At 38.0% G+C, this 12,807-nt stretch overlaps 1 protein-coding gene across 1 annotated transcript; it reads left to right on the forward strand.

Moving 5' to 3' along the window:
• Positions 1-876: 876 nt before the first annotated feature.
• Positions 877-1,806, forward strand: LOC114052590 (taste receptor type 2 member 7-like). The gene has a single exon (XM_027875264.1). The coding sequence runs from the start codon at positions 877-879 to the stop codon at positions 1,804-1,806; it is 930 nt and encodes a 309-aa protein (XP_027731065.1).
• The last annotated feature ends 11,001 nt before the right edge of the window (positions 1,807-12,807 follow it).

The raw sequence follows: 12,807 nt of genomic DNA on the forward strand, positions 1-12,807 counted from the left end.
TCCAAAGGTTACTGCAAAGAAAGCACTTTGGAAAACCTAAGACACTAGATGCATGTGAATTGTTATCATCTTTTCTCTATAAGCTTATTGTGCACAGAACTCAACATAAAGATGGTGGTTGACCAATAGTTTCTGCTTTCTAGCCTGATGCTAATGGTAGGTCTTTATAGTAGAATTGGCATGGTATGTTGCTTTGTCTGAGTTACCCTGAAAGCTAAAAGAAAAATATTATATTTGAGTGTGAACCACTCAGATTAGAGGCCCATTATATTGGAATTTATTTATAAATCTCAAACCTAAAAGGAACTTACCAGAAATACCCATTATGAGTTTGATCTTTATAAACAATTGGTGGTAACATCTATATTCAGTGTGATGGGAAATGATGGAGATAAAGCATAATCTCTGCACTTATGGCTTTGTTACAACTACCATGTTTTACATCACTGGGTGAGATTCATCATACACAGCTCATGTGTTTGGACACAAAATTGGCTGAGACACAAAGAGGAAAATTTTGAAAGATGACCTCTTCCTATTTGCATCTTAACATAGGAATCTAATGCTTTTTATGATCACCTCCCAAGAGGAAAAAGAAATGCCACAGAGAGAGATTGTGTCTTAGATGGGCAAATTTAACTGAGCTGTTGGGAAGGGACAGAGTTTATCTTGATGAAGATATTCTAACAGAGGACTAGACATTTTCTTGCCTAATATAGAAACTTTACTAAAGACAGATAAAAAGTTACTGCATCACCAAGTAGTAGAAAAACATATCATTCCATGCTCATTTTGCCTGGAAATTAATCCCACAGCAGCAGCATCAAAAGTATTATAAATATTGGTAACTTCTGAAGTGATCTGCTTTCAGCTGACATGCTAAGTAGTGGGGAGAAAATCTTGATGGCTCTAATAACTGGTGAGTTTCTATTGGGCTTTCTGGTAAATGTTTTCATAGTTCTGGTGAATGGCATTGACTGTGTCAAGAGCAAAAAACTTCTACAAAGTGACCTCATCCTGGTCAGTTTGGCCATCTCCAGAATTGGATTATCATGTGCAATAATATGGAATAGCTATTCAATTTTAATCTCTTTTGATGTACCCAGCCGAGTAAGAATAATGGATGTTTTCTTTGTACTGACTCACACTGCAAATATTTGGTTTTCCACTATCCTCAGCATCTTCTACTTCCTGAAGATCACCAACTTTTCTAATCCCCTTTTCCTCTGGATGAAATGGAGAATTGACAGGATGCTCTTCATGCTTCTTTGGGGGCCCTTGATTATCTCTTTGTCTATTATCTTTCCAATGATGGAGAGAATGCATTATTATTATCACAACATCTTTAGTGGAGGAAAGAAGAGAAATGTGTCCCAGGATGTCCAAGTGAGTAAAAATAAACTGCTTGTGCTCCAGGTCTTCTTTGGCCTTCTGAGTCTTATTCCTTTTACTCTGTCTACAATCTCCTTCTCCCTGCTCTTTGTCTCCTTGTGGAGGCACACTCGACAGATGCAACTCAATGCCACAGGTTCCAGAGACCCTAGCACAGAGGTCCATGTTCGAGCCATGAAAGCCGTGTCTTCCTTCCTCATTCTCATTTTATTGTACTATATGGGTTTCTTTGACATCTTCTGGAGCCATTCAGAGGCAAAGAGTAAGCTGGCTTCCAATTTGGGAATGTCATTCATGTTGCTCTATCCCTTTGGCCACTCACTGATCCTGATTCTGTGGAATGGCAAGCTGAGGCAGGCCTCCCTGTGGGTGTGGCACCAAGCCCTGTTCTGCCTCAGAGGAAGAAAACTTTAACTTGAACACCTTTGGAAAGTTGGTAAGTTATACGGAACAACAAGTTAACATGGAAGGTTTTCCTCACTTCTGTAGTTCTCCATTCAATGAAGCATCATTCATTGCAGGGAATGTCTAATGTAAAGTCTATTATGGGCATATTGAAAAGCTCTGTGACTCTTTGGACAAAGTTTAAAATGCTTGTTGTTACATGATCACAGTGGAGGACATGGCATCATAGGAATAGAATGATAAGATAGCAGAGGTCAATAACCCCAAATCCTCATTTGAGGCCTTGAGAAGCCTCAATATTATAGATCTTAAGCTAGAAGGGAACTTTACTCTTCATAGGATCATGGGATGAGAGTCATTAGTTACTTCAGATGATATGTAGTTAAATCTGTTCACTTTACAGATGAGGAAATTGAGGAACTACTGAGGTAACAGAGATATAGAAGTGAACTATATATCTACTCCCCATCTCTCACATTACAGAAAAGAAATTGGAGGACCAGAAAGGTTTGGTGACTTGTCCAGACTCACATCCATAGTTAGTATCTGACTATGGATGTATGAGTCCAACTCGAGTGCACTTCATATTGCACCACACTGCCCATCCTTCTTGGTGCTCTCTCTCCTTACTTCCATTTTATTCCTCAGATCAATCCTCTATTCTGAGACCCTTGGTGTAAGACATCTTTAGTAACTCACCTGACTCTGGTCCTCTGGTTCAAAAGCAAACTTTTCAAACTTAGTGATTTTGGAACTAGTCGAGGGCTTTGGACAAGTTATTTTGGTAAAATGAAAGCTCATGTCAATGCTGATTGTCAACCCAGACAACCCTGTTCCTCAGCTGACACTTTTAGTCTGATTTGGGGAAGATCAAATGAAAATCTGTGTCCCTAGAGTTTTGACTTCCACTTCTGGGAACCAAGATGGCAGAGTAAAAAGGTAGTCACTCTCACCCTCCCCTATCAACCTCTGAAAGCCCAGAAAATATTGCCCCAGTAAAAACCCTGGAACAGCCAAACCAGAAGAAAGACAGGGAGTAGCAGTCCAGTAGCCCAGGTAACTTGAGGGATTAACAGGAAAGGCCCCTCTTGCCCTGGGGGAAGGCGAGCAGTACAGAATTAGAGGTATCCCAGCAAGCTAGCAGAAAGCCCCACCTCAGCATACCAGAAGGAGATCTTGAAACCCAGGTGGTGGAGCAGGCAAACACCAACACCTGGATCTCCAAGTGCCTCAGTGAGGGTGGGAAAACCTGTGGAAACTAGCTCAGAAAACCACTAGGTGCTGTGTTATTCTACAGCAAATGGGTCTCTCAGTGTCTCAGCAAAAATAAGGGAAGCAGCACTACAAAGGGCCCCAGGCAGATAAACACCCTACAATATCCATCTGAAAGGAGCTGAAGAAAGTGAAAGGAAAGGAAAAGCAGGTAACCTAGAGTTGTCTGAGAGTTCCAGCCTTGCTGAATCCAGCCCAACAGCATGTAAGCTGCCAGAACCCTACAGCCTCCAACTGCCAACATCGGAGGCCCCATCACACAAAGCCAGTGATCAAGACCTAGGCTCCCAACACAAAAAGCTTGGGTCAGTGCCCTCTGCTCCCCACAGGAGAGCTCAAGCTCTGTAAAGGCCAGGAAAAATTCAAACACCATGAGCAAAAAGAAATGCACCATAGATTCATATTATGAGAACAGTGAAGATCAAGGCAGAAATTCTGAAGAGGACAACACTGTCAACAAACCCACATCTGGAACCTCAAAAGGGAATATGAACTGGTCTGAAGACCAAAAAGTCTTCTTAGAAGAGCTCAGGAAGGATTTTAAAAATCAAATGAGAGAGGTAGAAGAGTCCTTTAAAAATACAATTGGTCAACTGGAAAAAAAGTACACTGAAGAAAACAAATCCCTAAAAAATACGATTGGCCAAATGGGGAAGGAGGTACAAAATCTAATAGAAGAAAACAATTTGTTAAAAATTAGAATTGACCAAATGGAAGCTAATGACTCTATGAGAGAGCAAGAATCAGTCTAACAGAAACAAAAAAATGAAAAAAATAGATGAAAACTTAAAATACCTCATTGGTAAAACAACTGACATAGAAAATTGATCCATGAGAGACACTTTAAAAATTACTGGTCTACCTGAAAATCATGACGGAAAAAAAGCTTGGACAGTGTCTTTCAGGAAATCAAGGAAAACTGCCCTGAAGTCCTAGAACCAGAGGGTAAAACAGCCATAGAAAAAGTCCACCGATCACCTCCTAAAAGAGATCCCAAATTGAAAACACCAAGGAATATAGTAGTCAAATTCCAAAATTACCAGGTAAAAGAGAAAATACTGCAAGCAGCCAGAAAGAAACAATTTAAATATCATGGAACCATAGTTAGGATTACACAGGACCTTGCACCTTCTACATTAAAAACCATACGGCATGGAATATGATATTCCGTAAGGTAAAGGAGCTTGGATTACAACCAAGAATCAACTACTCAGAGAAAATGAGCATGATCTTTCAGAGGAGGAGATGGATATTCAATGAAATAAAGGACTTCCAAACCTTCCTGATAAAAAGACCAGAGCTCAACAGAAAATTTGATCTTCAAGTACAAGACTCAAGAGAAACATAAAAAGGTAAATGGGACAGAAAGATATAATATGTTGTTAATAAGGGCAAACTGTTTACATCCCTACAAGGGAGGACAACACTTTTAGCTCTTGAGGATTATATTGTTATTACCCCATGTTAAAGGAGTATACATAAAACGGGTGGATATAAGTTGACTTTGATGTGATGATAAAAAAAAAAATCTAATCAAGTGGGTTAAATGGATCCAAGTAAGTGGATTGTTCTGACCTAAGAAAAATGTACTGAGAAAGAAGGAGGCAGACAAGGGTAAATTACATCACAGGAAAACACACAAAAGCCTATTACAGCAAAGGGAAAGAAGGGAGGTAGATAAGCATTGTTTGAACCTTACTCTCATCAGATTTGGCTCAAGAAGGGAAAAACATAATTAGTCAGGTATAGAAATCTAACTTACCCTATAGGCAGTAGGAGGGAAAGGGGGAAAGAAAAAGGAGGGGGGAGAGAAGGGAGAGAAGAAGCAGTAAAGGGTAAAGGGGAAGAAAAGAGAAAGGGCTAATAGAAGGGAGGTGGGACTGAAAGAGGTGGTGGCCAAAAGCAAAACACTAGTAGGAAGGGAAGGAGAAAGGAGAAAGAAAAGCATAAACAGGGGGGAAAGGATGGAGAGAAAGACACAGATAGTAATCATAACTGTGAATGTGATTGGGATGAACTCTCCCATAAAACAGAAGCAGATATCAGAATGGATAAAAAACTATAATCCTACAGTATGTTGTTTACAGGAAATACATTTGAAAAAGAATGGCACACACAGGGTAAAGGTAAGACTGGAGCAGAATATATTATGCTTCAGCTGAAGTAAAGAAAAGCAGGGGTAGCAATCCTGATCTCAGACAAAGCAAAAGCAAAAACAGATCTTATCAAAACAGATAAGGAAGGAAACTACATCCTCCTAAAATGCACCATAGATGATGAAATAATATCATTACTAAACATATCTGCACCAAATGGTATAGCATCCAGATTCTTAGAGGAGAAGTTCAGGGAGTTATAGGAAGAAATAGACAGCAAAACTATACTAGTGGGGGACCTCAACCTCCCCCTTTCCAAACTAGATCAATCTAACCACAAAATAAACAAGAAAGAAATTAAGGAGGTGGATAGAACATTAGAAAAAATAGGTATGATAGACCTCTGGAGAAAACTGAATGGGGATAGAAAGGAATACACCTTTTTCTCGCTGTTATATGGCACATACACAAAAATTGACCATGTACTAGAGCAAAATACATCACAATCCAATGCAGAAAGGCAGAAAGATTAAATGCATCCTTTTCAGATCATGATGCAATAAAAATTATGTGTAATAAAGGGCCATGGAAAGATAGACTAAAAAATAATTGGAAACTAAATAATCTAACCCTAAAAAATGTTCGGGTCAAACAACAAATCATGGAAATAATAACTTCATTCAAGAGAATGACAATAATGAGACAACATACCAAAAATTATGGGATGCAGCAAAAGCAGTTCTTAGGGGAAGTGTTATATATCTAAATGCTTACATAAATAAAATAGAAAAAGAGGAGATCAACGAATTGGGCACACAACTAAAAAAAGCTAGAAAAAGAACAAATTAAAAATCCTCAATTAAATACCAAATTAGAAATATTGGAAACCAAAGGAAAAATTAATAAAATTGAAATTAAGAAATCTATTGAACTAATAAATAAAACTAAGAGCTGGTCTTATGAAAAAACCAATAAAATGGATAAAACTTTGGTTAATTTAATTTAAAAAAGAAGAAAAACAAATTACCATTATCAAGAATGAAAAGGGTGAATTTACCACCAAAGAAGAGGAAATTAAAACAATAATTAGGATCTATTTTGCCCAACTGTATGCCAACAAATTTGACAATCTTAATGAAATGGATACATATTTAGAAAAATATAAATTGCCCAGATTAACAGAAGAGGAAGTAAAATACTTAAATAACCCCATATCAGAAAAAGAAACTGAACAAGTCATTGATGAACTCTCTAGTAAAAAGTCACCAGGGCCAGATGGATTGACAAGCGAATTCTATCAAACATTTAAAGAATGATTAATTTCAATACTATATAGTCTATTTGGGAAAATAGGTGAAGAAGGAGTCTTACCAAATTCTTTTTATGATACAAATATGGTGCTGATACCTAAACCAGGAAGAGTCAAAACAGAGAAAGAAAATTATAGGCCAATTTCTCTAATGAATATAGATGCAAAAATTTTGAATAAAATATTAGCAAATAGATTACAGCAACTTATCACAAAAATAATACACTCTGACCAGGTAGGATTTATACCAGGAATGCAGGGCTGGTTCAATATTAGGAAAACTATCAACATAATTGATCATATCAATACCAAAACTAACAGAAACCACATGATCATCTCAATAGATGCAGAAAAAGCTTTTGACAAAATACAACACCCATTCCTATTAAAAACACTAGAGAACATAGGTATAAGTGGAGTCTTCCTTAGAATAATAAATAGCATCTACCTAAAACCTTCAGCAACCATTATATGTAATGGGGACAAGCTAGAAGCATTTCCAATAAGATCGGGGTGAAACAAGGATGTCCATTATCACCACTTTTGTTCAATATCGTACTGGAAATGTTAGCTTTAGCAATAATAGAAGAAAAATATATTGAAGGCATTAGAATAGGCAAAGAAGAAACAAAGATATCACTCTTTGCAGATGACATGATGATACACTTACAGAATCCTAGAGAATCAAGTAAAAAACTGCTTGAAATAATAAACAACTTTAGCAAAGTTGCAGGCTATAAAATAAACCCACAAAAATCATCAGCATTTCTATATATTACCAACAAAGTCCAACAGCAAGAGATAGAAAGAGAAATTCCATTTAAAATTACTGTAGACATTATAAAATATTTAGGAGTCTGTCTCCCAAAACAAACCCAAAACACTTTTCACACAAATAAAGTCAGATCTAAATAACTGGAAAAACATCAGTTGCTCATGGGTAGGCCAAACTAATATTAAAAAAATGACAATTCTACCTAAGCTAATTTATTTATTCAGTGCCATACCAATCAAACTACCAAAAACTATTTTATGAAGTTAGAAAAAATAATAACAAGGTTCATTTGGAAGAACAAAATGTCCAGAATATCAAGGGAACTAATTAAAAGAAAGGCAGGGGAAGGTGGCCTAGCCATTCAAAATCTTAAATTGTATTATAAAGCAGCAATTATCAAAACTACTCAGTACTGTCTAAGAAATAGAGTGGTGGATCAGTGGAACAGGTTAAGTATGCAACACACAGTAGTCAATGTCTATAGTAATCTATTATTTGATAAACCCAAAGATCCCAGCTTCTGGGATAAGAACTCACTCTTTGAAAAAAAACTGCTGGGAAAACTGGAAAAGAGTATGGCAGAAAATTGGCATTGATCAAAATCTGACACCATATACCAAAATAAAGTCAAAATGGGTTCATGATTTAGATATAAAGGCTGATACTATAAGCAAACTGGGAGAGCAAGGTATAGTTTACCTATCAGATTTATGGAGAACAGAGGAATTCATGACCAAACAGGAGATAGAGAACATTATGAAAAACAAAATGGATAACTTTGATTACATTAAATTGAAAAGTTTTTGCACAAATAAAGCTAATGCAACTAAGGTTAGAAGGAAGGTAGATAATTGGGAAAGAATTTTTGCAACCAGTATCTCTGATAATGGCCTGATTTCCAAAATATAGAGAGAATTAAATCAAATTTATAAGAGTACAAGTCATTCCCCAATTGATAAGTGGTCAAAGGATAAGAGTAGGCAGTTTTCAGATGAAGAAATTAAAGCTATCTACAGTCATATGAAAAAATGTTCTAAATCACTATTGATTAGAGAAATACAAATCAAAACAACTCTGAGGTACCACATCACACCCATCAGATTGGCCAAGATGACAAAACAAGAAAATGATAAATGTTGGAGAAGATGGGGGAAAATTGGAACACTAATGCATTGTTGGTGGAGTTGTGAAATGATCCAACTATTTTGGAGAACAATTTGAAACTATGCCCAAAGGGCTATAAAAATGTGCATATCCTTTGACCCAGCAATAGCACTTCTAGGGCTATATCCCAAAGAGATCATACAAATGGAAAAAAGACCCACATGTACAAAAATATTTATAGTAGCTCTTTTTGTGGTGGCAAAGATTTGGAAATTGAGAGGATGCCCATCAATTGGGGAATGGCTGAACAAGTTGTGGTATATGAATGGAATGGAATACTATTGTGCTATAAGAAATGATGAACAGACTGATTTCAGAAAAACCTGGAAAGACTTGTATGGTCTGATTCTGAATGAAGTGAGCAGAACCAAGAGAACATTGTACACAATAACAGCTATGTTGTTTGATGACTAATATTGATAAACTTGACCCTTTCCAGCAATACAAGGATCTAAGACATCTCCAAAGGCCTCATGATGGAAAATGCGATCCACATCCAAAGAAAGAACTATGGAATTGAATGCAGATTGAAGCATACTATTTGATATTTTTTTCTCTTCTGTTGAGTTTTGTTTCCTCTTCCTGTTGATTCCTCCTATTGGTTCTAATTCTTACTTACAATATCATTAATGTGAAAATATGTTTAATAAGAATGTATATGCATAGCCTATATCAGGTTGTGTGCTGTCTTGGGCAGGGTGGTGGGAAGGAAGGGGGAGAAAAATTTTAAACTCAAAAGCATATGGAAGTGATTGTTGATAAATTAAAATAAATTAATTTAAAAAAAAGAAAATTAGTATCCCTGAGTAGGTGGTGGCAGAAAATATTGCAAAATGGAAAGAGTTCTTGTTCTCAGGAAACTTACATTCTAGTAGGAAGAAGGCACACATAGAAGTAATTATCACCTAAATCAGAATGAGTCTTATATTACTGTTGGAAAGATGGGAGATCCATCAGATGTAAAGGCTCTAAAAAAGATTTTAGAAGCATGAGGTGGATGCCATAGGAGGTACAAGGTTATCACTGGGAAAGCCTGTTCTCTGATTGCAAATTTCCAGGACACCAAGAAAACAGGGCATGCTCTTTTGCACAAGAAATATCTATGCATAGTCCCAAATGGAACTTGAATCCTCCTTACTGCTCCATTCATGTGCCATCATCCCATCATGCCTACATGCCACCTTTCTGACTATAATTACCTTTTAAATAAGCAATTCCTCTTCACCCAGATTTCTTGATTTTTTTTTCAGCCAAAAACAGTTTATTGAAGAATTACCATGTTAGCCAGAGTCTTAAGGAATCTGAGCATCTGTGGGCTATTGGCTAGATTGTGAAAATCTGAGGTGTGGCTAGACTATAAGTGTCCCAGCATCTTAATGGAAACAAGATGGACCTTATATACAGAAAGCCCGTGGGAGGGATCTAGGAGTGGCCAAGTAGTTTGGGGTGACAGGAGGAGGGCCCTAAGGAGATCTGGATGGGAAATGGCCAGGAGCAATAGGGAGGTAAGACAATGGAGGGGAGATTGGGTGTAGCCACAATGAAAGGCCAGTTGATGGGATTATAGCCTGAGTGGAACTCCAGAGATTTGGCCATGTGGGAAAGTCCAGGGTTTTTCCTTTCTGGGGTATAGATCCCATCCTCATCATTCCCCCCTCAAACAAATGGGACCCAAATTCTTTTGTGGTAAAGGGTGAAGGTCTCGGCTTCTGAAACTGCTTCCTTCTGGCAAGGGGCATAGAGCTGTCCCTGTCTCAAGGGTGATAATCATTTAAGATCAATTGAGTCTCAATAAGGGTAAAAAACCTGAATTAATCTTTTCTTCCTGAGTGAACTGAGAATGCCCCTTCCTGTGTCACTACCTTAATGGTGGTAAAGGAAACACAGATATCCTGGATCTGACATTTGCCTGTCTTATTTAAATTTCCTTTCTCATGCTCCGGTTAAACATATGGAGACCATAAAACTGAGAAACACATACATTCTGAGTCAGGGTTTAAATGTCTTGCTATAATTGCTTGATTGAGTCAGAGTTAAAGCTCTGCCTCCATGTAACATGTTACATGCTGCTAACTTAAAGGAATAAAACAATATGAATTTACTTATCGCCTAGCTTATTGTCTCTTTAACAACTTTCAGGTCAACAAGGGGGTCCCAAAGAGGAGGTTGACTGAAACCGAGCACAGGCTGCATTCAGGGAATGATGATTGGTACCCACTGTTTGCTGCCAAGTGTAAGTGAATGACTCATAGTCTGGAAGACACAAATATGACAGAAAAAAACTGCAGGGCCCACATCCAACCATGCAGTGTCAAATCCGCCTGTCTGCATAGCTTGTGGCATTTCTTTTAGATGGTGGATTATTGATCATCAATGGATTATGACCCATCAGACAACTCAAAATAAAATCCTATGAGCTTTTACCTCAAACAGCAAGTTTTACTAATCACAGTTTAGGAAAACTTTTCCAGGATTTACATCTCAAATTTAAATTTGTCCTGGTGTAAAAAGTCAATCATTAGAGATATAACCCAAACAAGCTTTTTGGCTAGTTTACACATTAAAACAATAACCAACAATAGCTGAATTATTTTAGTGGTAACCAAATAATGAAAAGTTGCTTGACCTAACTGATACAGAAAATTCACCAATTTGAAACTTGAAGCAAACCCATTGCCAATCAGGTGACTTCAGTTTTGTTAAATACGCTTCCAAACTACTTTACACAGAGAATCAACATCTCATCATCAACAGTTAAAAGTACAAATTTAAAAGAGCATGCTTACCCACATTTGGAGTCTAGCTTCATTGTCTTGAGCAGGATGTGCTGAAACTGGGTGATGCTTCCAGGTAAAGGTTGCCCTACGGCCCAAGGCCATTGCCAGGGAGGCCCACCCTGTAGCTGCTACCCCTCCCTACTCCTTCCTTTCCCAGGTGGGGGAGGGTGAAATCAAAAGTGAGGGACAAACGGTGAAACTCTCTTCTCCTATGAGAGGGTTTAACAGATATCCTCTTGACTCAAGGGAATGGAATGACCAGGTTGTATAGGTGTTTCAAAACTCCTTAATGATCAATCACAATACTTCCAGAATATGCCAAGACATTTTTAACTGTTCTAACTTTTCCTGTAACCTCCATGAAGGAGGATTCAGAGGTGCAGAGGGAAGGGAGTAAGTAAGCCTCAGGGAACCAAAATGCAACTGCAGTTTTCCCCAATTCTCTAGGCACCGAGGGAATTAACAGAATTGAGCATACACTTCAGGATAGGGCATCTGTCCTTGTCCTCTATGCTGCAGAAGGTGTGCCCAGGTCCATGGCCTTTAACTGAGCCAATGGCCCAAGAACCTGAAAGCATCAGGCCGAGTGAGAGACAGCCTCGTAACTGTCTACCAGAAAAGCACCTCCAAGATTGGTGCTTGGAGAACAACTCCAACTGCAGAGCAAGAAAAGAGGGGAGGGAACAAGCTTACATACCTTCCAGTCTTGGCTGGAGAAGAACTTGAGGTTAGGCAGTTTCCCCATATGGGCCACCAAAATGATGTGTTTTAGGGGTTCAGGGGTCCTGGGACCCCAAAATCACAACATTCAAGTCCTGCCTGAAAGAATTCGACCTAAGCCTTCTTTCAGCCAAAGACAAGGTTTATTAGAACATCCGCCATATTGGGCAGACTCTTAAGGAGTCTGAACATTAGTAAGCTATTGGCTAAATTATAAGAATCTCACCAGTGGCTAGACTTTAAGAATCAGCGGTGGCTAGATTATAAGAATCCCAGCCCAGATTTCTTGATTGTTAAGAAAGGTTTTTAAGCTAATGGAACATCTCAACAAGAAGAGGGAAATGTTAGCCCCTGTGTGCCTGACCTTGATGAGGCAACATTTAGAAGAGTTTGTTCACATCTGGGCACTACTTTTGGAGAAGAATATTAATTAGGCAGGGGGTGGCCAAAGAAGGACAACCAAGATAATGAAGGGACTAAAGTTCATGCTCTCTGATGACTGCTTAAAGGAAATGGTGTAGACATTTGGTCTGGAGAGGCAAAGACTGAAGATGGGACATAATATCTTTTCTCAAAAAATTCAAGGATTGTCTTATGGAAGAAGGATTGGACTTGCTTTAATTTTTCCTAGACAATAAAATCAGGAATAATAGAAGTAGCAAAGAGACAAATTTAGTCTCAAAATGGCTAATTTTTATTGCTTTTATTTCATCTAAATCTCCCAAAATATCATTCTCTATTTTCTCTTCCTCTCAGAGGGCCATCTCTAGAAAATTTCATAAAAGCTAATATAAAAAAAACACTAATATATAAGAAGCATCTGATATTACATGTTGTGTTTCTGAACCACAGTCCCCCTATCTTCAAAGTGAAGGGGAACTGTCTTCTCTTGTTTGG

The sequence above is a fragment of the Vombatus ursinus genome, unplaced genomic scaffold (genome assembly GCF_900497805.2).
Source record: "Vombatus ursinus unplaced genomic scaffold, bare-nosed wombat genome assembly UNPS02014808.1, whole genome shotgun sequence".
Taxonomy (NCBI): Eukaryota; Metazoa; Chordata; class Mammalia; order Diprotodontia; family Vombatidae; genus Vombatus; species Vombatus ursinus.